The following is a 25,068-nucleotide window of genomic DNA, read 5'->3' on the forward strand; positions in this document are numbered from 1 at the left end:
ATGCACGTTCTCTCAGGAAGCTGTCCCCATTAATTTGACAACTGCTTATTTTTGCCGCTGTTGTCCTCTCTAGGGCCTATCTTCTAAAGGTTCCTTCTGCTTTGTTAAAGGAAACATATCACCAGTAAGTAGACAGCAAATCCTAACAAAAGATTAATCACTTTAAGGGGTGAGGGGACAATTTGTATACTCTAAGGATGTGAGGGAACGAATAACGATCTCTAAGCACAGCTTCTTTTACTAGTAATGATAAGTGAAGAGTTAGGAATGCATAAACAAATTCTCCATATTGATGAAAATGACATAAATCCATGTGTCCCATATTAGATTAAGTCTGTTTCACCACACTAAAGAAAGTTTATTACTCTAAATTATGCTGCAAGGACCATGCATGAACAACACAGGATGGACTTTTTGAGCAAGAGACGAAGGAAAATATTTTCCTGTTCAAACGCAGACATATTACTATGCGGTAGACTCGCCTCTTCCTATTGTGACTACAGCTTAGTCTTGGCAGGTTTGTCTGCCGTGTGTTGGTGTGGGGTATATCAGGACATGTGGTCTTAACCCACATTTCTTTCCCTCTCAAGTCCAAACTACCGTATTATTTTTTTTAAAGCTCCAGCGCATCACCGAATTATCGCGGGATACAAACTCTGACAGAGGCCCTAAGGGCTCACACCTCATTTTCCATATTTGGTGACTTTTGAAGAGCATATTAGATTCTTCTATTTCCTTAAGTCTATTTTCAATTAAATCTCAGAACTTTCTCGTGACACCAGAGACAGAGAAGTGCCTGCCTTCGCTCCACTACTAAAGGTGGGAAGAAGAAACCAGAGCGGCAGCTTTTCTGGGTAACTCTGAGAACCCAGTCTGTTTGCTTTTTCCTTTTTAATTAATAGTTGTTCAAATACCCAAGATGGGTCTCTGAATGTTGTAGACTTTAGTTAAATGATTTAAGGAATAAACACAAAGGTAAATTACAGCTAACACAAAAACACAAGACATTTCACGTGTATAGGAAATCACTAGTCAAGACGTCCCCAGTGAATGCTGATTCGAGGACCGTTTTTGTCATGCTGGTTGGTCATGGCCATGAGGCTGCTGAATGAAGGGGACTTAGTGTTTTCTCATTACTGCAGTATCAACAGGGTTTCGCTCCTCCATTAAAAGCCAAGATGGAAATGGCCAGTTGATATTTTCTACTTGGTCTTGTTCTTTCCTGCCTGGGACCTTCCGTGAGATGGGCTAATTTTCTTCTTTCATCCTAGCTCAGGAGCCGGGAAACCTCACTCATTTTCTCCATCGGCCTAATGGTATGCTTTAGTGAAAAACTGGAATTGTGTTACAACTGCACCAAAATGTAACTCCAATTTCTGCACACATTTATTTTCTTAGAGAATAGTGGCTTAGTGGTTGGGCTGCAGAAATGCTGGCAGTGGGTAGAGGTGTAATTGCAGGGAGACATTCATGCCCTTGCCTTCTGTGGGGATGCCGGGATGGGCTGCTAGTGAGGCTACGCCCCCTTTACATTTCCCTGCCTTTGAAAATTAACCACGAAATAGAGCTTTATTCTGAGAACTACTTGGCTCATGATATTCTAATTCTTTCCATGGCTTTTAAAAAAAATTAATAGATCATTGCAATGAAGTAGTAGGTGGTTCTGATTTTTAAATATTAGACTACTGGTAGTTAATGTTTACCTTTTTAAACTTCTCTCTAACTTAACAAATTTTCCCCTAAATGTATCAGTCAGTGTGAAGGAAAGGTATATGTGGTTCGTAAATGTGACGGACCATATCAGGAGACAGGTTTTCATTTGTGCGGAACTGGGGATTGAACTGGGGGCTTTCAGCATGAAGCTTGTGTTGTAGTGGACGAATATCATTGTGGAAAGTAGAAATTGTATAATTCAGACCACTATGGGGCAGTGGCGGCGGTGGGGGGGGGAAGGCGGGGGGGGGGGGCGGGGAGATTGTTCTTTTAAAACAACCAAATAGAACATTTCTATGGCACACGCTTTGAGTGACAAACTGGTGCGCGTGTCTTGCATTTACAATGTACAGAGAACGTGCAACGAGAAGTTGTACAATGCTCCAAGATGATAAGCATAGATTAAGAAACATTATCTGCCTTGGCATTTTTCTCATGACGCTGAGATGTTAATAAGGTATCCTAAAGGAAAACAACTTTGCAAGTAATGAGAAAAGGAGTTAATTTTTATGGCTGAATTGAGACACTGAAGCAAACAAAGGCTGGGGGCGCAGCTCGGGGGTTCTAGAAAGTGTGCAGGACACCCACAAGGCCCCGGTTCAATCCCAGCACTGCAAAACAACAACAAAAGAAACAAGCCCTCAGCCGAAGACAAACACCAGGGCACACACAGACATTATCTCAAAAGCAAAGTCTGTCTTCCGCCATTAGTGAAATGAACTCGGGTAGATTGTAGTCTTGTTTTATTAATGCAAACAGCTAAGCGTAGTGGCGGGTACAATAATGCTGGTTACCTCATGTAATGCTCCTCCTGGCTCTTTACAGTAGGTCAACTGCCGCTAACCACTTTTACTTTGAAATGAAATCATCAAATTTCAAGTGGTTCCTCCAAATACCACAGAGTGGTGGGACCTACACTTATTCCACTGATTAAATGCTGACTTCTCAGTTGGGATAGAAAATTACAGGCTTCCACATCCTGAAGCAGAGCCGTCAGAGTTCCAGATCAGAGAATAAGATAGACTTGATACAGACTCTGCCTTCTCTTTTTTAAAAAAATAATATCGTATGCTTTTAATCCAAGAGGCCCAAAACAATTGTTAAGGGAAATGAAATTCAAGGTAGTATTCACAAGTGAGCCCTTCTGGGGTTCTGTGCTGGAGCCTGATACTACAGAGAAAAGCAATTTGAGGAAGGAAGCTTCTTAATGTAAACAAGACTGATTACAGGCTCTCGTAGAAACTGGCCTGAACTGTATCTCACTGCTTTTCTGGCACGGGGAGTACAGATTGTAGTATGGATGTGATCCACAGAATCAGCACAGACGGTAAGGTTTCCTTTACATAAACCAGCAATTTTCTGTCTTCCTTTAAGCCTTAGGGTATTTTTGTTAAATCTATGTGCTTGGTTTTTTTTTTTTTTTTATTTTAATAGCAGCAACCTAACTTTTTTAAAATTTTTAACGCAGCACTCAAAACTACCGGGTATTTTTTTCTTTTTAATTCCCCTTCAGAACTTGGAGCAAGCAGCACACACTTGTATTCTGCTTACTCTGCAACTCTGGATTGAGTTTTTAAAAAGAGTGTCATGATCGTCCATATCATCTTCTTTAGATAATGAAGGGTTTCCTGACTTTGGAGATAACTAAGACAGGAGATTTATTTCTAAAGCTTCCAATAGTTTTGCAGGGTCACTTTATATCTGACCTTACTTCTGTTAGCCTTGTAGAGGGCTCACCCATTAGGAAAGCAGTATAAGAAAAGGTCGTGTGGATAGCTGGGCTACAGAAAGCATGCAACACAATGCAAGCAAGCATGCTTGGTAAGAAGAGTGGGTAGAGGCTTCTTGCATTTAATGCACACTCAGATTTGTTTCTGGCAACTGGGTTCACTGGCACAACATAAAAAATATGGTATTACACAGAACCAACTTTTTGGTGAAACAAGAATGTTCTGGAATCAAGTCTTTAAGGAATCCACATTGGTTGAGTAGGTTCCCAAATCCCTTAGTAAGTTCTCAGCTACCAAATGCCTACTTCAAAAATATACTTATCTTCATTCTTCTTTTCTTCATTAACATAACGGAACTGTCCTCCTCATTTTTAGCTCCCACGCTGTTGGGGTGACCAGCAGTAATACCCATGTCTCCTGTTGGTCAACCCACACGCACTATACCATTTGGCTTTCTGGCAGTCAAACTGGCGATTGTCTTCTGCTTGTCTTCTTTGATTGAAATTTCTGATGAAGAACAGCTGAGAGAGCCAGAGTGTCCCTTACATTAGTGGACATCCTGGGCAGCTAGGCTTGCTGCATCTGGCTCTCAGCGTGATGGCCTCGTCTGGGCTGTCCGGGTGAGGAGCAGTCTCAACCAAGGCTGAGTCACGGGCCTCCTTCACCGCAATGAAATGGAAACACATACACGTTGAAAGCTCAGTGCCATGTCGGGGTCTCAGGAAGCAGGGTTTCCACCGGGGATGGTCAGTCCCTATTTCTGAGCAGCCCCGCACTTCCTTATGGACGATGAAACCTGAAGAAAGAAACAGAAACTGTGAGCCTCGGGCATGTAAGCATAGTCTGCACTTGGTGACATGAGTAAGGTGCAGAAGGCAGTTCTGAGTATCACCAACCCAGTTACTGTTAAATTGCGCTGTAACAGAATACTGTGACGTGTGCTATGTTGGAAAGTAGATATGATTCTTATGAAAATGATCTTGGTTTTACTAGGCAGGCTCATAGAATAATGAAGACAAATCATCACCATTTGTGCTTGAGGCTCACATTCTAACCCGCATTATGCAGAGGGAGACGTGTGTTCAATGGATTTGGTTATACCTAGCCTGTAGGTATGGAACACAAATACAATCATCACTATTTTATCATCTTCACGATAGGCCTGGTGGCACACGGCTATAATCCCAGTGCCCAAGTGGCAGAGACTGGGGAATGGGGAGTTCAAAGTCATCTTTGGCTATAAGAGGCATTCCGGGCCAACCTGGGATACATGAGATGCTGTCTTACAAAACAAAAAACAAAATAAGATAAAACAAACACCCCCAACCCCAACAAGGTCATTATCATCATCATCCTACCAGCTCCTACCTACCAGTGACTTCGAACTAACTTTCATCACTTGGATTTTTTTTTAACTATTTTTATTGATTTTTTTTATGTATGAGTGTTTTGTCTGTATGTATGTCTGTGCATCATATGCATGCCTGGTTCCTACAGAGGCCAGAAGACAGCATTGGATCCCCTGAAATTAGAGTTATAGACAGTTCTGACCTGCCATGTGGGTGCTGGACATTGAACCTGGGTCTTATAGAAGAGAAATCTGTGCTCTTAAAATACTGAGTTATCTCTCCAGCCTCTTCACCTGGATTTCTAAACACCCAAGGGTGGAATAATTCTCTTGTACACTGTAAAGATTTGTTCCTCAAATTGGTTTAATAAAACACTGATTGGCCAGTAGCCAGGCAGGAAGTGTAGGCGGGGCAACCAAACTAAGAATGCTGGGAAGATGAAGGGCAGAGTCATGAGTCGCCAGCCAGACGCAGAGGAAGCAATATGAGAAAGTCATATTGAGAAAAGGTACCAAGACATGTGGCTAAACACAGATAAGAATTATGGGTTAATTTAAGTGTACAAGCTAGTTAGTAATAAGCCTGAGCTATGGGCTGAACATTTGTAAGTAACATTTAGCCTCCGAGTCAGTTATTGGGGAAGCAGTTGCTGGGTATTTAGAAACAGGCAGGCTAGAAAGAAACATTCTACCTACACAAGGGAATTTCCACCATGACCGCACACCTCATAAAAAGCATATCCACAACTGCACAGAGGTCCCTCCATCCTAACCTGCCTTTGTACTTTCTTATTTCATGGACTACTAAAATATGCTTGCCTCCAATCATTTTTCTTCATCAGCTTGTGTCAGTATCACTTTAGCAGACTATTTGTTAACTAGCATATGCGCTCCTGAACATTCTTGCAGTCAGGGGGCCTGTGCTGCAGAACATGCTGTCCTTAATTACTTCAACACTCTCCCTTTATTTCACATCTATGTTTTTATTAGCAAGATCAATGTTGAAAGCCACTGTCTTCATGAAGAAGACATATCTGACCCAAATCTCCCGTCTCCTTCTGTGATTTCACATTTATGTAGCTTGCTTACCATTTGCCATGTTTTCTACAACTGACTGTTCATCTACCCTACAAACGAGTTGAGCTCATTGGAGTCCCTGTCTATCAAACTTATGTTCCACACCATCAGGAGCAATAAGAAGTACCAATCCACTATGCCAGCTCATTGTCAAAAGAGCTGTATTGTTTGTTCCTCATTTGATACAGAACAAAACTTCCTGAAGTTGTGATTGAATCCTTTAAGAATGAAGTCCAATCTCCATCACTATTTCCCATCCCTAGATGCCTCTGTGTGTGTGTGTGTGTGTGTGTGTGTGTGTGTTTTCTACTTTTATCTCCCCTCCCATCTCCACTTGTCCAATCTTATTCTTTGAGGTGAATAAGTCTATTTCCTTCCTTCCTTCCTTCCTTCCTTCCTTCCTTCCTTCCTTCCTTCCTTCCTCCCTCCCTCCCTTCCTTCCTTCCTTCCTTCCTTCGTTCCTTTCTTTCTTTCTTTCTTTCTCTTTCTCTCTCTCTCTCTTTTTTTTTTTTTTTGGAGTTGAGGATCGATCCCAGGGCCTTGTGCTTGCCAGGCAAGTACTCTACCCCTGAGCTAAATCCCCAACCCTAAGTCTATTTTCTTTACCTCTCTGGGTAGCATCATTTGTTCTCCTCTGTGTTTATATAACCTTTCATTTATGTTGGTCCGTCACCATCACACGGTGGGGTCTTTGTGCGGAAGGTCCCTGCTCCCGGGCTACCGGAAGCTGAGGAAAGACCTGTTCGAGTTCCAGCTTCTACACTCACAGCATGAACTGCCTGGCAAGGGCTGTCTCTTAGCAAGTTTGGTGTTGAACTGAAAACTTAATGAAATGAAGTGTGGTGAGGGAACCCAGTGGGAGAGTGCTTGCCTAGGATGAACAAGGAAGGCTCTAGGTTCAATCTCTAGCACCTCAAAAAGAAACGGAAAAAAAAAAAAAAAAAAAAAAACTATACAAGCAAAGAGAAAACAAGATTGCTCATATGCTGACCTTCTATTACTCTCGTGTCTCTGCAAAGTCAAAATAAGATATAGGCACTTTCCCAAACTGGTGGACAAGCCAAAGCCAAAGCAGAAATGTGTGAACTTGAAGCTTAAGTCTTAACTCCACCGCTGACCATAACCTTGAGTTGATGGGTGCCCGCCCTCCCCCAGGAGCTGCCCTGGAGAAATGTGGCTTTGCTGGACCTGTCACCTGGGCCACTGGTGACCCAGCCATGCACAATACCTTCCTTTTTCGGTCCCCATATACTAGACGTCTGTGCTCCCTTCCAAGTCTGCTCACCTGAGTCTGGGATGGGATCTTTTCTCCTCCTCCCAGCAGTGGGATTGGAGCTCTCTTCTGTCATTTAGACCACGCCAAACAAGTGTCGTTTCCTCAAGACCCACACACTTTCCCTGGCTTCCCAATCTATGGTCCCCTCTTCTCTCTCATAGCATCCTGTTACATTTTCTCCATAGCACTTGAGATGACTGCCTGTTCCTTTACTGGTTAAGATTTGTCTTCCTCATCAGATCATGACATCTGGGGTCCAGGACCTGATTTGCGCTAAGTTCCCAGGGTCCAGAACCATCAAAATCATTCCATGTACTTAATCAGTACTTGCTGGAAGCATAAAGGAACATTTAAGAAATGATTTGATAACTCTGCAAATTATATAACTGAACAGTTCACTCTTAGGACACCCAAATTTAATTTTAAGTACATATACTACTGTACGGTAATTCAGCTGGTAGAACCTTCCAGAATGCCATTCTAGGAAGAGCCCAAATGACAACCTGAAAAACACAGAAGTTCTTTCTTATAGTTAATTTTTAAAAATTATATTTTATTATTTTATTCTTGTGGGGGGCACACATTCATACAGAGGTCAGAGAGCTGCTATGGAGTATGGACTACCAGATTCCCTGAGACACAGAGAAGCTAAGGCATTTGCCCAAGGCAGAGAAGTGGGAAGGAGAGGCGTTGGCTCTAGAGTCTATAATTTTACCTACATTATAGACCAAAACATGTCCTCAGTTGAGCTTTCATTCAAAGTGGGGTAGAGGGTTTCTATTATCTTCTTGGACTCTCCAGGCAGGAGAGGAGACATTTTAAACAGAGACACTGGTGCTATCAGACTACTGGAACAATAAACCACAAAGAATTATAATTCCCAGGAATCCCATGCTGGGTAAGGGCAAGGCTGAAACTCTCGCTCCATTTGGAGAAGAAAGTATCTTATTAGACCACGTTGGAGGACAGACCAGAGCCAATGATGGGTAGACTCAGCCCTTGGCCAGTGTTGATCAGTTTTGACCAAAGAGAAGCCCTTAACTCCATGTCCAGCTGGATGAGAATGGGTCTTCTCAAGCGTCTCCCAGGGATGAGAGCAGCTCATTCAGCTGCTTCTCTTCCCTCGGAGAAGCATACCTGTGCCAGCTGCATACAGGGACCAGAGCCCTAAGACTGCTCAGGGAACAAGACACACACCTCATCCCTTCATGGCCCTCACACAGAAAACTATCCTCCTCTCTCTCCCAGGTTCAGCTTCTCTGGGCACTGCAGAGGAACTCATTTGTTAGCGACTGTTTAGCCCGTTCCCACGTTTGCGTGGCTTTTGTGCATCAAATTTTACACCAAATCCCTTATCTTCAGATGTCCTTTGGTTCTGGATTCAAAGGACAAGTGTGGGTCAAAGAGACATGGGTCATCTTATCTTCCCATGAGTGAGATGAAGGAGCTACCTGAACCACTGGGTGAGGCGACAAAGTGAGTCATCAGGGCTGTTGGGAAGACAGGATCCTTCTAAAGCCCAGCACCTTCTGGAGAGAACCCTGATTTTACTTTCTCCAAACCGGAGAGAAATCTCTTATGATTTTCTCCCCATCCTGTACACACCACTTGCCCAAGGATCTGGGCAGAAAGTGAGTTCCATTGGGCTGCACTGCAATATGATATACCAGCCCATCCAACTGGCTCAGAGAAGAGGGTGGCCGGCTAGCATGGTGGTGGCAGCCTCTCTTCATACACAATCCCCAAGATCTGATAAAACAAACACAAACCTGTGTTTTGCTACAGTATTCAGTCAAAGATGTTTACACCTTGCAAAATTAGGCTTCCTCTATTCAAATTTGGCCATAGAATTGAATGGTCAGAGGTATTGCAAATGCAAGTTTTCCTAAGTGTATTTAACTTTATCTCCAGAGAACTTTACCTATCTGATAGAATGGCATTTTTGGCTTTACATTTCAAGTTGGTGAAGCAATAAATAGATTTCCTCTCCCCTAAGGACACAAGTTTTTCATCCACCCTCTTTTTAGGATGTGTTTGATTTTGAAATTATGGACATGTTCTTCTTAAAAAAAAAAACACCAGCTCTAATGCATACTGTTGAGAGGGAATGAAGTGGGTCTATTTCCTAAAGTCATGGGATTCAAAGAAGAATATTTCCCAAAGACAGTTCTTCCAGAATTTCATCCTTAAAAACTACTTATCCTCTTATGAACTCTTTCAGGTAGTATAAAGCTAAAGTTGCTCACAGATGTAACCTATTCTGTCTCTGTATGTCAATATTTGATACATATTGAGATCTTGGATAATGGAGATCTCCCTCTTGTTACTTATTTCTGTTTTCTGTGTTGCTGGTTAAACCCAGGGTCCTGTGCACAAAGGATGAACACACTGCCATTAAGCTGAGACGCCGTGTTTAGGTGGTAATCTTAGATGAAAAGTATTTTAGAAGTCGAGAAAAGAAAAACCATACTTCATAACTACAATAAACTATTAGGAGCTTTTGATCTCACTTCCAGTATTTTTTTCTATGCACCTGAATTTTAAATACACAACTGTACTGTAGGCACTCAGGCAATGTCTCTCTTGTCTGTTAGTTATGATTAAAAAAAAAAATCTCTTGAGATCTGTTTTGACTGTGAAAGCCTCAGTTCAATGATCCACTGAGTGCATGATCACATGCCTCACTTAATAAGCAAACGTTTCATAAGCTAATAAAACTATTCACATGTGAAGATACTCTGCACTCTAAAATGTTATCTGTGCTAAGTTAAATTTATTTTGTAAAAAGTCACATTCTCTCTTGATTATAAATGTAATGTATGTTAACACAATCAAATCATTAGAAAACAAATACTAGCCAGGTGATGATGGTGCACGCCTTTAATCCCAGCACTTGGAAGGCAGAGGCAGGGGGGTCTCTGTGAGTTTGAGGCCAGTCTGGTCTACAAAACGAGTTCTAGAACAGCCGGGGCTGTTACACAGAGAAACCCTGTCTCAAAAAAATACTATGCAGGAGATTCCAATTACCCAAGTCTTACGACTGTAGTCCCTTAAAATTTAGTTCCAAGTAAAATCCGGCTTTTTACATAATCTGTCACCATAATTTAGATAACTATTTTTCTATTATAGAAATTCTGTTTGTCTTGAAAAGAGAAGAGGATTCTGTTTGTCATGTGGTGCCTTTGAGGATGTAATGACTCTACATAACTTGCAGACCACTACTCCAGTATGTTCAGCTTTTGGGTTGTAAGCAGTGGGCTGAGTGGGGAACACAGAGGGAAAACAGCGAACGTAACCAGAGAAGCAGTGACTACGCTAAGGAAAGCGGGTTATGGCTGGGTCCCTTTTCAGGCCCCACGATGAATTCCTGTGGGGAGCACCTGGCCCCCACCCTTGCTGCAAGGCCCTAGCTTGTGTTTCAATTCCATAAAGTTCTCTGGAAAATCCTGGGAGTAACCAGGATGATTACATGTGAGATCAGATCAACACAATCCATCAACACACACACACACACACACACACACACACACACACACACACCAGAAGATATCCTGCAATGGCAGTCAAAGAAGTGTCTTCCTGCTGTGCTAAAAGTATTCACGATATAAATGCCAGCACATAATTCAAAATGAAGCTCGAGGTTGGAAATCCTCACTTATTGAAACAGGGTCTCGGGAGTTGGATCCCTTCAGTGTCTCTTTTAAATACCTGCTGTTGACTTGGTGAAACATTCCCCTGTCACAGAAATTCAAAAGGTTCGGAAGGCTCTGTGGCAAAGAGTCTCTCTCCTAGGTCTGCCCCAGCTACCAGGACTCCTCCCCAGAGATAAGCAGGAGCATCAGCCTTTTGGGTGTCTTTGAAAAGATCCTGAGAGAGATGGCTGGACTGCTGTGGTGTGTGTGTGTGTGTGTGTGTGTGTGTGTGTGTGTGTGTGTGTGTGTGTGTGTGTGTAACAGGTGCCAAGTAGGGAACAGAGCTGTCTTTAGTATGAGCTACCTTGACTCCGCGCAGGTCTCAGAGGTTTAGGGTCTGATAGGAAGGCTTGCTTGATGTGGGAGATCAAGCCTGGCACTGACTAGAAGAAAGGATTGCTGCCATGCGTCTAGGCTGCATTTAAAAGGATGGGTAATGCTTCACAGTGTTTATGCCCCATGATGGGGGCACGTGCTGAGAACATTCAGTCTTTGGCAGGAGCACTTCGCTAAGCGAAACGCATGGCCATAGTTTTGCATTATTTTGACTAGAAACAGTAGTGTCTATTACAACTTTTTCTTCTTAAAAGAAATACTGACACCAGCATGAAAAAATCATAGCATGGTTTTTATATCTCCAAAGCCAAAACTATTTCCCTGCTGGAATGCAATTCTAATGATGCTATATAAATTAATGGAAAAATAGCAGTAGACATTTGTTTTACTGCCAACTCTTAAAGACTACTTGAACAAGGTGCGTTTATTTTGGTAGCAGAAATATTTAATTTTTCCTTATCTGAATGATAGTTTAAAGAGTGTTAATCAATACAAAAAAAAAAAACAACACTTTTTTTTTTTTTGAGACAGGGTTTCTCTGTGTGGCTTTGGCTGTCCTGGAAACTGCTCTGTAGACTAGGCTAGCCTTGAACTCACAGAGATCTGCCTGCACTCCCCAGTGCTGGGATTAAATGCATGTACTACCATCAACTGGCAAAGGAGTTTTTAAGTTTATCTCCACAACATGAGCTGTTACCACCTCAAAACTTGCCTAACCTGCATCTATTAGCATTTAGTTAAACAATAACATATCAACAAATTATTTAATAAAACACAAGTCTAGCCCAAATTTCTTCAGAAAGTAAATAGCCAATAGACATTTGGAGGTGAAAAAAAAAAAAATCCTGGAAGAAGAAGGTTGAATCAGGAGTTGCCAGCCAGACACAGAGGAAAGAAGATGTGAAGGTAGAACTGAGAAAAGGTACCAAGCCACGTGGCTAAAAATTAATAAGAGTTATGGGTTAATTTAGATATAAGAGCTAGTCAGTAATAAGCCTGAGCTAATGGCCAAGCTGTTATAATTAATATTCAATAAAAGAAAAAAAAATCCCATCAAAAAGAAAAATGAACTACCAGTCTTAATTCAAGAGTGTCAGCCGGGGGGGGGGGGGGTGGTGGTGGTGGGTGGTGGGTGGGGGTGGTGGGGTGGTGGTGGTGCACGCCTTTAATCCCAGCACTCGGGAGGCAGAGCCAGGCGGATCTCTGTGAGTTCGAGGCCAGCCTGGTCTCCAAAGCGAGTTCCAGGAAAGGTGCAAAGCTACACAGAGAAACCCTGTCTTGAAAAACCAAAAAAAAAAAAAAAAAAAAAAAAAAAAAAAAAAAAGAGTGTCACTAGCCAAGGCAGGGACAGTCAAAGCTCCTTAGGACATACTATGGAACCCACACCTGTGGATATACCAGAAGGGCGATTCACATCTAGAGGGCAATACAAGGCACAAAGACAACTGAGCGCTGATTTACAAAAGCCAAGTTCGTGTGCGCTTTTGAATCATCCACAGAAAGAAGCGCCTAGTGGATTAACGCTGTAAGGGTAAAAACAGCTGAAAACCATGGTTTTACATTCTTGGTTGTCTTCCATAAAGCACAGAAAAATAACAACAACAACAACAACAATAAAATAAAAGAAGAAACATAGAAAGATTTCAGCTTGCAAATATTACACAAACAACGGTGAGAAAAGATAAAAGGCTAGCAGCAGGTTGGGAGAACTACTGGGCACTAATAACTTGGATTTTACTAGTCCACATAAAAAAACACAGGCAATCCAACAGAACATTTACAAAGGTTTGAATATGAAAGTCAAACAATAAAAAAAGTGTCAATAAAGATGAGGGAAGCTGTCCAACCATAGGGAAATCAGTCAGTGTGTACTACTATTTCTACGGTAGAACAGGAACCTTGAAGTCACTTGTCTACCCAACTGTGAGGGTGACTGAGTGTCCAGCATCCTCACTAACGGCGGGTCAATAAACTAACGGCCCTTTCTGGAAGACGACAGAGAAGAATCTTGGAAAAGTTATACAATACATGAATCCAGTGGTCCAGGAAATGCAGTCAGTGGGGCAACCACAGAAATACTGACATAAACAGGACATCAAGGACTTAGTGTTGACAGTGAAAAGCCAAAGCATCCTCAACAGCCTGCAGTACCTGTTCAGTAGTGTGTGGCACATTACTCATGGGACACCACAGTCATGGAGATGAGGGCCGTCCATATATACCACAGAGAAAGAGAGACTTTCTATGTGCTGTATGTGAATGAGAGGGTGTGTAGACGTAGGTTGTACATACAAGTATATTATATATGGACATATTTGTAAATGTACAGGGAAAGTAATGCCTAGAAGTATATACCTCAACCTTTAATTAGCTCTTCCCTGTGAGAGTAAAGACAAGGTGAAAACTATGGAGGGGATGCATTTTTAATGATAAACTTTTGCACTATTTAAATGCCTAATTAAAATACAGCATTTTGTATATAAAAGCCTGAAAAGGAAATGGCCCTGACATCTCCCTATGGCTAAGTTTACTGAATTTGCTTAGAGAAGCCAACCGAAAGGAAGCCTTCTAGCATAAATACTACTCAGAGAATTAGAACTACAAAATTTAATTAAATTTCACTAACTCAAACTACAAAATTAGAATTACAAAAATGCATGTTTTCTGCTGTAATTGATTCTCCCCTCATGCTGTCCGATGGGGATAAAGGCACCAGCTCTTACAAGTTAGAGGAAAGTTTTGTAGAGGGGAAACTGACTTGAATGACCGGGTGGGATGAGCGGAGACAGGAGAGTTCAGGGGTCAAGACTCAGCTACACAGACATACACCATCTCCCCAGTTTTCTGACATCCCCAGCCAGTTCTGTGTCATCAGGAATACCCTGTCTCCTTTTTATGATCAACTCTCCAGAAGAAGTAAAACTTGAGGTGTCCCATTTTAACATGAACTTTTCCTGACCCCAGCTGTGGCAGGGAGGGTATAGGTCCAGCATGTTATAGATCCAAGAGTAGACTGCCATTGGAGAGCCCTCCAACAGAGATCAATGATACATTCAGGACATATATTGGCGAATGCAAACAAGGAGGGCCACATGAAGAAGAACCATCCTAAGACGAAGGGAGTCTCTTTGCCACACCAGACCTTTCTACATGAGGAACGGCTGTGGTAACAGGGGTCCACCACACACTTCTCACGAAGTACTTGCTATGAAATAATGAAGTTTTCCTGAATTTCCTTTGCCTTGTGACAAGTTTAAATATATAAAACTGCACCTTGACCATTGGGAACCACTGAATGGCTAGGAGCACAGTACTTGGCTACTCTACTGAGGCTGTCTCTAGATGAGGGCAATGCATCAGTGTTTGTATTCTGAAAGACAGAGAACCTTGTCTTCATGCATTCATTTGTCCTGGAATTTTTTTTTATCAATCCAATTGTGTGTGTGTGTGTGTGTGTGTGTGTGTGTGTGTTGCTATATGAGTTTGTGCACATGTATGTGCAAGTGTTGGCTGAGGTCAGAGGAGACAGGATTTCTCACTGAATCTGGAGCTCGAGTCTGCATCTCCTGGTCCTACACCTCCCCACCACATAAGCTAGCAGATAGCAAGCCCCAAAGATCCTCCTGTGTCTGCCCCCACAACACCGCGGTTAGAGGCTGATGTGGTCATGCCAGGTTATTTGCATGGGTGCTGAAGATCCAAACTCAGACCCTCATGCTTGTGTGGAAAGTCCTCTTATCACCTCAGCTCCTCGACTTGGATTCTCAAAATTTAATTCTTGTACAAAATTTTAGGAATACATCTGTTCTATAAAGTAAAGCTCCTATGTGTATGAGATGTAAATAAATACAACAGCTGTCACATCTGGAAATCAGACAACAGGAGCAGTCGGGATCCCCTTTTAGTTTCTGTCCTTTGTAAAACCAAAGGGTAGCGGGAAGAAAAACCATCAAATCGGTTGTGAAAGTTTGGATCTTAGGTGCCCATGTGCTAAAGTCCTCATTTTCAGCCTGCCTCTACTGGGAATGCTGTAAGCTTTAAGGGTGGGGCCTAGTGTGAGACTTTGCAGTCACTGGGAGCTTGCCTGAAAGGGGGATGGGGCCCACATCTCTTCCTCTTTCTTATTCTCATTCCTGGGGCCACAGCAGGAATGAACAGAGTTCCCACATGCAGTCACTGTTATGTGTAGCTTTATCATGAGCCCCAAAGCAGTAGAAACAAGCAAACATGCTCCCCCCCCCCCCAATCTCTGAATCTGTGAGTCAAAGGAAGGCTTCCTTCTTGACAGGTTGACTACCCCAGGGATTGTTGGTTGTCACAGTCGTGACTTGGGGAGCCAATCCAAACTTGATTCCCATGATAAGATCTAGCTCCTGAAGAATACAGTTTCTACCCCAAGTCTTATCCGGTGAGCCAGAAGTAATGCGTATGTTCCCGCACTGCCTGTCACTAGTACCTGTTTGGGGCACAGAACTTACGACATCAGTTTCAGAGCAGATGTTTTTTGGCCCAAAAAGGAAACTGAAAAGACAACCATAACATAGCCCTTCAGAATGATCTGCACCTCAATGAAAGAAAAAATTAAGACCTCACTGTAGAATTTTCTTTTTTCAGTGAGATGAGTTTAGGTGCTCTTTAAAGACAGCTGAGCCAACCAGGAAGGTCTAGACACTGATAATCTCATCCAGCCATATCTTTAAATCTGACACCCGGACTCTAGCTTACCAAAAGAACAAAGAAAGACAAACGCGAGGGAAGCAGAAACCTTCATTAGGTGATTTTCTGCCAAACCACATTAAAAAATTAAATTACTACGCAGTACACCCGCCATGAAATTTACCATGTTGAGTATTCTCAATCTGCAAGCCCAGATCTTGTCTACCTACCTTGTAAACTGTCGACTCTCTTCATGAACTTCCATTTCTGTGCTTTTGAATTCATTGAGTTCTTTCCTTATTGCGGCCTAAACAGGAGAAAATGAAGCAGAATTTAGGTCATATATCTTCCTAATGTATACAGCATCCATGAGGCAGATATATTCTTCTGTGACATAATATTTTGGGAAGAGGAAAGAATTACTAATTTATCTCAGATTCAGATTTAATAAATGGGATATGTTACAGTCTGAGCACCCCTGATAGAAAAATCCAAAATGAGAAGATCTTCAAAATCTGAAATATTCTGAGTATTAATGTGAGCCACAAGTGGAAAATTCCATACCTGACCTCCTGCGATGGTTGCAACGTGGAAGTATGATAAAAATGTGTAAAATGATCTTCAGGAGATGTGTGTGCAATGTGTAGGAACGTGGATGAATTCTTTTAGAGCTGGGCTGGGGACTGAACCCAGGCCTCACGCATACTAGGCAAGCACTCTACCACCGAGCTAGACTCCTGGCCCTAAAAATGCATTTTGTGTGTGGACAGGGTCCTCATCCTTCAGCTATCTCATTTCATGACGTCCTTGCAAATATCCCAAATTCTAGAAGTACTCCTAACCCATCAACGCCTTGGGTCACAAGCATTTCAGAAGACGGATAGTCATGCAAAAGGCAATCTGAAGCAAGCGTGGTCTCCCTGAGAGTGTCCTTCCTTGGTGGGGATGACAGCAGTAGGGTATAAATGTGTGTCATACAGAATGTTTCCCCACCCTCTGATGACTATATGGCAGGGGTTTCTTCAGAGCATCCATATCCTGTTCCTAGGAAAGTTTTACATTGAAGCCCGCCCGCCTGCCCGCCCGCCCGCCCGCCACAGCGACAGAGCTTTGACTCACTGCCATAGCAATATACCAAGCAGGCAGTTGCTATTTATTTTTTCATGTTGAAAGTTTAGACAAACGGCTGAAAATTCAGCACAGCGTTTAAAACCACTCAGAGAAACATCAAATAGGAGGCCTTATTTAAGGAACACAGAAACCATGCCATGTACAACAAAATGCTTATGCATGCAGACTGGAAAGCTGAAACACCCCTCCAAATGCTAACTTTGGCTGTCTGTTAACAGACAGTGGCAGGATTATGCATGGGTTTAGTTTCAATTTTTGCCTTATTTTTATTTCCTACTTTTTTTTTCTACAAAGGTTATTTCACTCATATAAAAAGCACTAAAAAAATTTTAAGCTCTATGTAGATTGCACTATATTCAGACCAAACACAGAACTTTCTATTTTTTACGCAAAGAATGCTGTCTTTCACATAAAAGGAAAAGTAGGAATAAAACACCCTTATGACATCTAAGGGACTGGCTCCGGATAAACACAGAATGTCAAAATAAACCCCAGGAAGTGCCTTCCCAAAAAGATAGGAGAATCTACTGTGCGGCTGGAAGTCAATGAACTTAGGGAAAAGGGAAAAGATAGGAAAAATCCCCGAGACCTCTTCATGGCTCTCTCCCATCATTAACCATCATTCTGCAGGTCACAGGCTTCCCTTCCTACGTATATTTTAATGCGATAATTAAACTCTGTTGTCACAGACTGTCTCCTCTCCCCAGATATATTCTTTAGGTCTGGAAGTCTCTTTGGGGAAACCTATAAACAATAGTCATAATTCTTATTACTAACTTTTGGAAGTGCCAAAGCAGAGGCCTGTTTGTGAGACTGAGTTCCCCATGACACAGTAATGCAGTATGTTTCACAAGACATGACAACGTGGACACTTGGTTTTGGTCATAGTAACAACTGGCACTGGATCCAGGAGCTGGACAGTTGCTCGAATAAAGATCTAGAAAAAGTTCCTCCTTGGAAAGAAGTGTTTCAATGTGAACAGGGGCACAGAATTCCATCTCTGTGTTCACTGAAACTTTCTTCTTCCCACAAAAGGTTTCAGCAGAGGCTGTGTGAAGCATGTTATCTAGACTCAGAAGCCATGGGTGTTGGTCTTGGCTATGTTTCCCAGGGCAGTATGACGTTCATGGAGGAACTTCCCCCTACAGCTTTCCTACTGCTGCGGTTGGAAGATTGCTCTCTGGAGGTCCATGTAGCAAGACCCATTGTCCAGGGAGGTATTATTAGAGGTGCTGTGAACACTTGAGAGGTGAGACCTTATGAGGGACTTATGAGGTCATTCGGGGCATGCCCCTGAAGAGATTGTGGGACTCTGGCCTACCTTCTCTTTGCTCTTTTGACTCAGGATATAAATGGCTTAACTCACCATGTGCTCCCCACTCCAACCATATGAAACCCATTCCTTAGACCTTCATCACTTAGACCCTTGTATCCAGAACTGTGAATCAAACTTTGTCTATAAGTTAACTGTTCTGGGTATTTTTTTTTTTTTTACAGTAACAGAAAGCCAGATAATCTTCCCACTTAGAAAATAGGAATGAAAATTCTACAATTAAGAATAGTAGTTCAAAGTGTATTTTTAAAAATGTGCTGAATACTGTATCATTACCAATAAAATATCACTAAGTTTTAAAAGGATACATTATTTGGGCTTGTGACTAACAACTCTTTCATTTTTATCACAGAAAATGCACTGGAATGCAAGAGGACAGTGCTGAAGGAGAGTTGACTATAAATAAGATGAAGGATTTACTGGTAATAGAGGGCTGGCTACCAGTGGAAGAGTCTGGCAAAATCCAGGAAAAACATTCAGAGAGAAACACTTGGGACATGGAGTTTATAAATCACTACAACTACAAACTGTGCCCCGCTCCACACAATATTTATATTAATAAGACTTATAACCCTCTAGTGCCCATATTCCCTCACATACAAGGCTTTCCTCGGAAAGCCAGATAGACACTCATGGGCACATACAATTTTCTCCTCTGCAATGCCATGTTGTCACTGCCTTCTGATGATGTGGTGTCTTGCTTCCATTTTGACTCTGGGGAAACCATGTCACCACTTTGCACAAGGAAACACAGTAAGGTGTCATGTTACTACGCCAGTCTAAAGTGAGCTTGTCCCTGGCCCAGGAACATTTGCTACTCAGAAGCCAGTTGCCACATGAAACACACCCGATTGCCCTGAGCAAGCTGCAGGATGAGAGGCCCCAGCACCAAGAAAGACTTTGGAGGACGCGACGCCTTGTAGATAGAGGTCAAGGAACAGGAGAGCATGCACACACTCATGAAGAAACTGCTTTGGAAGTGGGTTCTCGAGGCCCAGTATCTCACCAATGCCATGTGGTCCTGGAAATAAACCCCTGGGTTGATACGCTCCAGAATTCCTACCTCACAAACTTGTAAATGCTATATATACCTATCACTAATTTAAGCCAATATCTTTGGGCTAGTTCGCTACAAGGCAGTTGATAACCTAAACAGTATTCGAAGTTGACACAGAGGCCAGAGGGGTCTTGTGATCTACTGGATACCAAACGTGCCTTAAGTGATTGTGATGGAGCCACCCATAAGCCTACAAGTCTTACATACATACATGCAATAAAATGGGCTTTGGGGCCCCGCTAATCCAGATGACCTCATTTCCACGTGTGTGCTGGTTTGCATTTAGAAGTGACAAGTCAGTTGTATGTAATGATATGGTGAGAAGTGTGACACTGTGGGGAAGACATACTTGTCTGATTATGGGGACAGTACTCACTTTCAAAATCCACTCAATAAGGGCCTACTTTTAGTCTAACAGTTACTATTTTGGTAAAAAGGAAGAGTTCTTCGGGGTTCAAAGGAAGAAAAAGGAAACCTTTTATATTGATCAGGTACACAGGGTGTAAACATAGCTTTTGTTCTTACTTTTTTTTTTCTTTCAGATGAGACTAGATTTTAGGCCTAATAACTCTCTATCTACATGTAACTGGGGCTGGTTTTGTTGAAAGATAAGACAGATGGGCTAAGGCAGTGGGATTGGAGCCAGTGGTGCTGGGTTGGACCACCTCAGGGAAACCATTCAGTTGCATTTAATTTCTAAGAAAACGGAGGCAACGACAACCCCACATACCAGGGGTTTGCACTGAGACCACATGGAGAGTGGTGTTTGGTATCATGGAAATTAAACACAGGACACACAAATGACTAAAACTAAGTTTAAGTTTAGCTAATGGTGAGTAACCACATTCATTCCCCATCTGATCAGCCCTGGTCAGTGCAGGGGCACAACTTGGCAAGAACCAACAGGCAATTTGTTGGAAATATGGCTCTTGCAGCCATCTCACACGTGACAGCATGGGTTGTGAGTGAAGAATTAGCTAGAGCTTCCATTCGTTATCTTTTGTTTATTTCTTTGCTAAAATGCTGATATCAAGGAGTGGATTGCTGGCTGATTCATTAAGCTCAATGTCATGGGGAGTGGAATGTACATCCTGTGAGCCAACTCATGACATTCTACAGAGAATTCAAATCATAGTCTTCCCAAGGAGCTGGCTAGACAGTGTGTTCCTGGCAAGGCGGTTTTCATCTTCATGCCCCTTAGAGGATATTGTTAAGAGTTGTAATAAACAAGGCAGAATCCATGTATCACCAGGAAACAGTCTGTATTCTGGTTCACTAGAATTTTTTTTTTTCTCAAAACATATATTTATACCTCCTCTCAGTACATCTTTGAGCACCCTGCCAGGACCTCCCAGGAGTGGGCAGTTCCCCCAGGCAGCACACCATGCCTTCCCCAGGGCCCTCCCTAGTCCTTGGTGACAAGGCCCTTCACAACTTGCACAATGGCGTCCTTGTCAATACTAGACATCTTTAGCAGCTCACTAGACATTTTTAGGCTGAAATCCTCATCGGTAGTTTAAATTTTAGTCCAACTGTGTAACCATGGAGTGAAATTATTTTGGGCTTCTAAATAATACTTGAATTTAATATTCTTTAAAAAGTAACGTAAGCTTTCTGCAATTTTGACTATCATTAGTTTTTTTTTTTTTTTTTTTTTAAAGTGGGATATAGAGATCAAAACTTGAAAAATAAAACTAATGTTTTTTTGTTTGTTTTTTTGAGACAGGGTCTCTGTGTAGCTTTTGGGGCCTATCCTGACTCGATCTGTAGACCGGGCTGGCCTTGAACTCACAGAGCTCTGCCTGCCTCTGCCTCCCGAGTGCTGGTATGCCAGCATTGCCTGGTTAAAAAAATAAAACTAATTTAAAGCTACATTTATTATTTTTGCATATGTGTGCATGTATGTGTTTGTGTAAGGTGCTGCATGTACCACTCCATGGATGTGGAAGTCAGAGGAAAACCTCTTTTCATCATGTGTGTTCCAGAGACCAAACTCAGGTTGTCAGGCTTGGGAAAAATGGTTTTACTCACTGAGCCATCCTGCTGGCCCCCTAACCTAATTCTTCTTTTAAATTTATTTTTATTTTGTTTTAATTTTCTGATTGTTGGTGTTTTGTCTGCATTTATGTCCCATGTGAGGGTGTTGGATCATCTGGAACAGGAGTTACAGACAGTTGTGAGCTGCCATGTGGATGCTGGGAATTAAACCCTGGTCCTCTGGAAGAACAGCCAGTGCTCTTAACTCTGAGCCATCTCTCCAGCCTCCTCATTACCTAATTCTTAACACAACAGTTAAATCATACTTAATGAATTTTTTATATCAATTAACTTACTGAATCAAATATATTATTTAGAATCTGACCAATAGGCGTTATGAAGTATTTTAAGGTAAATGTAATAAAAAAACCCACAATAACTTTTTGCTATAATGACAATTAGCATGCTATTTTCATCCTTAAATAAAATGCTTTGAGTATGTGGGCCATATTTCTTTATGCCTACTTCATGTGTGTGTGTGGGGGGTCTGCGGCATGTGCACGCCCATGTGCATTCATTGGACACCCATGGAAACCCAATGTTGACATCGGAGGTCTTCCTTGATCACTTTCCACATTATTTTTTGAACCAGCATATCTCAATGAATCCAGAACTCACTGTTTCAGTTAGACTGTCTGCTTGGCATCCCAGGATCCACCGAATTCTGCCCCTTGGTGCTGGGATTACTGGTACAAATGACACACTCAGCTTCCTCCTATGTGGCTCTAGGACCCAAACTGTGGTTTTTATGCTTGCTGAGCGTACTTTCTCTACAGAGCCATCTACCTATCCCCTGTATATTCATCTTAAAACAGCGGTGTGAAATTTTTTTCTCAGTGTTATGTAGAAAATAGTATTTTTTTTTCTTTTTTTGGTTTTTCAAGACAGGGTTTCTCTGTGTAGCTTTGCACCTTTCCTGGAACTTGCTCTGTAGGGCAAATGTCTAAAATAGTATTTTTAGACATTTATAAAAATGCCTGCACTGATCTAAGTCCCATTTGTTGATTCTTTCTGTTTGTGAGTCTGGATATTCATCTACTTGACAACAAACACCCACCACTTGCATGCCCAAATCACACTATACACAAACAGAGCACTTGCATGTACAAAACATACTACACATAAACAGCATGTTCTGTTTTTGGGATTTTTCTACATTCTACCTTTAAAAGTATGCATTTTTTTTTTCCTGTCTAAAACAAATTCTTACTTTTGGAAAACATACTCTTCTCATAGGGAACACAGACACAATAAAAACACAGCCCTAAACATTTTGTCCTTCAGACCTTCATCACATCTCGGGATAAATGTACGAGATTTCCATGAGGGAAAGCAAGTCACCCCTGTAAGTCAGGAGGGACTCTGGCTCTGCCCTGGGGCTCAGGGGTCATGTTCAAGGGAGATGTGAGACTCCTATGTCTTCAGAGTACTCCAGAACAGAAACCATGCTTGCAGAAGAAAACCTGACCAGGCCTAAGTCCCCTACGTTGAACAAGCCCGAGACAAAAGCCTATCTTTGTCTCAGTTCAAAATGTTCTCCAGAACCAAAAACAAAACAAACAAACAAAAAAACCACACACACCCCCAAAAAAATCTCTGCCCATCATAGCTGAGCTGGATGAGCTTGGCCTCCTATGAACAGAACCAAGTCAAGGAAGGACTCTTCTGGGGGATGGAAATTGAATTTGCATAGAAGGGCGGTTAGTCATGTAGGATGTCACTCCTGCACAGTGGAGGATTTTACTGTTTATCTGGCCCGTCTAAAGGTTGGCATTTAAATAATGAGGTGGCTGGTAATAGATGTGGCAAATCATACTTTTCTAAGATGGCTAGAATATTACCTTCAGGCTATACAATCTGACCTCACTGCTCTCCTAACGAGAGGGAGAGCTTTCCTCCCCTCTTCCCTGGGTTCTAAGCTGGCCTTAGGACTCACCTGGAACCAACAGAACAATGCAGACATACAGTTTGAGTGACTTCTGTAGTCAGCTTTTCCTTTGGGCTTCAGCTCACAAATAACCACATGGAGACTTCTTATTAATTATGAAAGCTTAGCTTATAGTTTAGGCTTGCTCCTAACTAGCTTCTATAACAAATCAACCCATCCATATTAATCTACCTTCTGCCACATGGGGTTACCTCTCTTACATCTTGCACCTCCTGTTTCCTCTCCTGTCTCCTGGCATCTCTCACGTGACTAGATTCCTCCTCTTCCTCTTCCTTTCTCTCCCCAGAAATCCCACCTATACCTCCTGCCTAGCTATTGGCTGTTCAGCTTTTTATCACACCAATCACAGAAGATACATCTTCACACAGTGTACAAATATCTAAAGATGATTGGAAAAGGCCAAGGAGCTTTTGCTGCACTCTCTGGGGACATATATCTGCTGTGAGGGAAGCTAGCTTAGGGAAGAGGTCTGATGACTCACACTAAAGAGGCCATGTATAGGAAGTTCTGAGGGCAGTCCAGCTGAGCTCCACCTCTGAACATGGCAACCAAGATTCAAGACACACTGGAAAGTCGATCCTGGACCTCTCAGAGTAGTCCAGTCACCAGGTGGATGACACTGAGTAAACTTAGTCAACTTCATGGAAAGCGGAGTTGCCCAAATAATCCTTGAATATATTCCAACCTATGAAATCTGTAAGATCTATGGAACTCTGTTCTTCATCACTATGCTGAGGGTAGTTTACTGCATGGGGACATGACTGCAGCAGTATCAACTAGAAAGTCACTGAATGAGGGGAGAGAGATGAAAGCCCATAGCTGAAAAGAAAGTGACTGGAAGAAATCCATTTCTTGCAATATGATACACTAGGTGCCTTGATTAACCCTTGATTAATCCATTGAAGAACAATTAAAATGATAAACATAGCATTAAAAATTACCTTAAATGTATTGAATGGCTGCTAAGAGAGCAGAAAGAAACTTCTTGGCGGGGCTGGGGAGGTAGGGGGCAAAATAAAGAGAGGGAGCCCAGAAAAGGGTAGCAAACACTGAAAATGTCTTTGACTTGAGGACACTGGCATTAAATCTGGCGAATATGAGCAGTCATTTTCAAAAGCAGGTGAGATATGGAAGATGGGGGAGACCAAATGGAACATCCCAATGCAAAGCTGTGCTGAGCTACCAAACCTCAGAGGACACCAAAGGAGACTTCGAGTTGGAGCTGGGATGGGGTAGGTAGGAATGTAGGTTGAGCATTGGACCCATAAGCTTACTGTCCACCTAGCTTGAGGTCTGAATCCACAGTACTAAGCTAATCTGAAGTAATTCAATTTGCTAATACAGTTTAAAATAATATCAGTAAAAGAAGCCTTAGAGAATGAGTCATTTTTTAAGATAGAGCTTCATAACAAAATTTTTATAACAAAAATGCAATTAATTCTCCACATCTAATGACACATCTCATACTCGAGGGTTAGACTTTTTTTTTCTTTTCCCATATTTCATTTAAACAAAAATATGATACAATTTTTAAATCCTATTTTTGCACTGTTTTCTTTCTTTCTTTTTTTCTTTTTTGCATTCATATTTTTTTAAATTTATTTTACAACACCATTCAGTTCAACATAATAGCCACAGATTCCCCTGTTCTCCCCCTCTCGCCCCCCTCCCCTCCCCCCAGCCCACCCCCCATTCCCACCTCCTCCAGATCAAGGTCTCCCCCGAGGACCGGGG

General features: G+C 42.1%; 1 protein-coding gene across 6 annotated transcripts in view; it reads right to left on the reverse strand.

Annotated features, from left to right (window-relative positions):
• Positions 1-2,201: 2,201 nt before the first annotated feature.
• Phactr2 (phosphatase and actin regulator 2) overlaps positions 2,202-25,068 on the reverse strand; it is a 265,333-nt gene continuing 242,466 nt past the window's right edge. For all 6 annotated transcript variants that reach the window (XM_037200469.1, XM_037200465.1, XM_037200467.1 and 3 more), the window contains 2 exons: positions 16,059-16,135; positions 2,202-4,239 (listed from right to left, as the gene is read on the reverse strand). In XM_037200469.1, coding sequence (XP_037056364.1) covers positions 4,224-4,239; positions 16,059-16,135 — 93 coding nt within the window. In that variant the 3' untranslated portion in view covers positions 2,202-4,223. The remainder of the gene's footprint in view (positions 4,240-16,058; positions 16,136-25,068) is intronic.

This window comes from Peromyscus leucopus, chromosome 8a, assembly GCF_004664715.2.
Source record: "Peromyscus leucopus breed LL Stock chromosome 8a, UCI_PerLeu_2.1, whole genome shotgun sequence".
Taxonomy (NCBI): Eukaryota; Metazoa; Chordata; class Mammalia; order Rodentia; family Cricetidae; genus Peromyscus; species Peromyscus leucopus.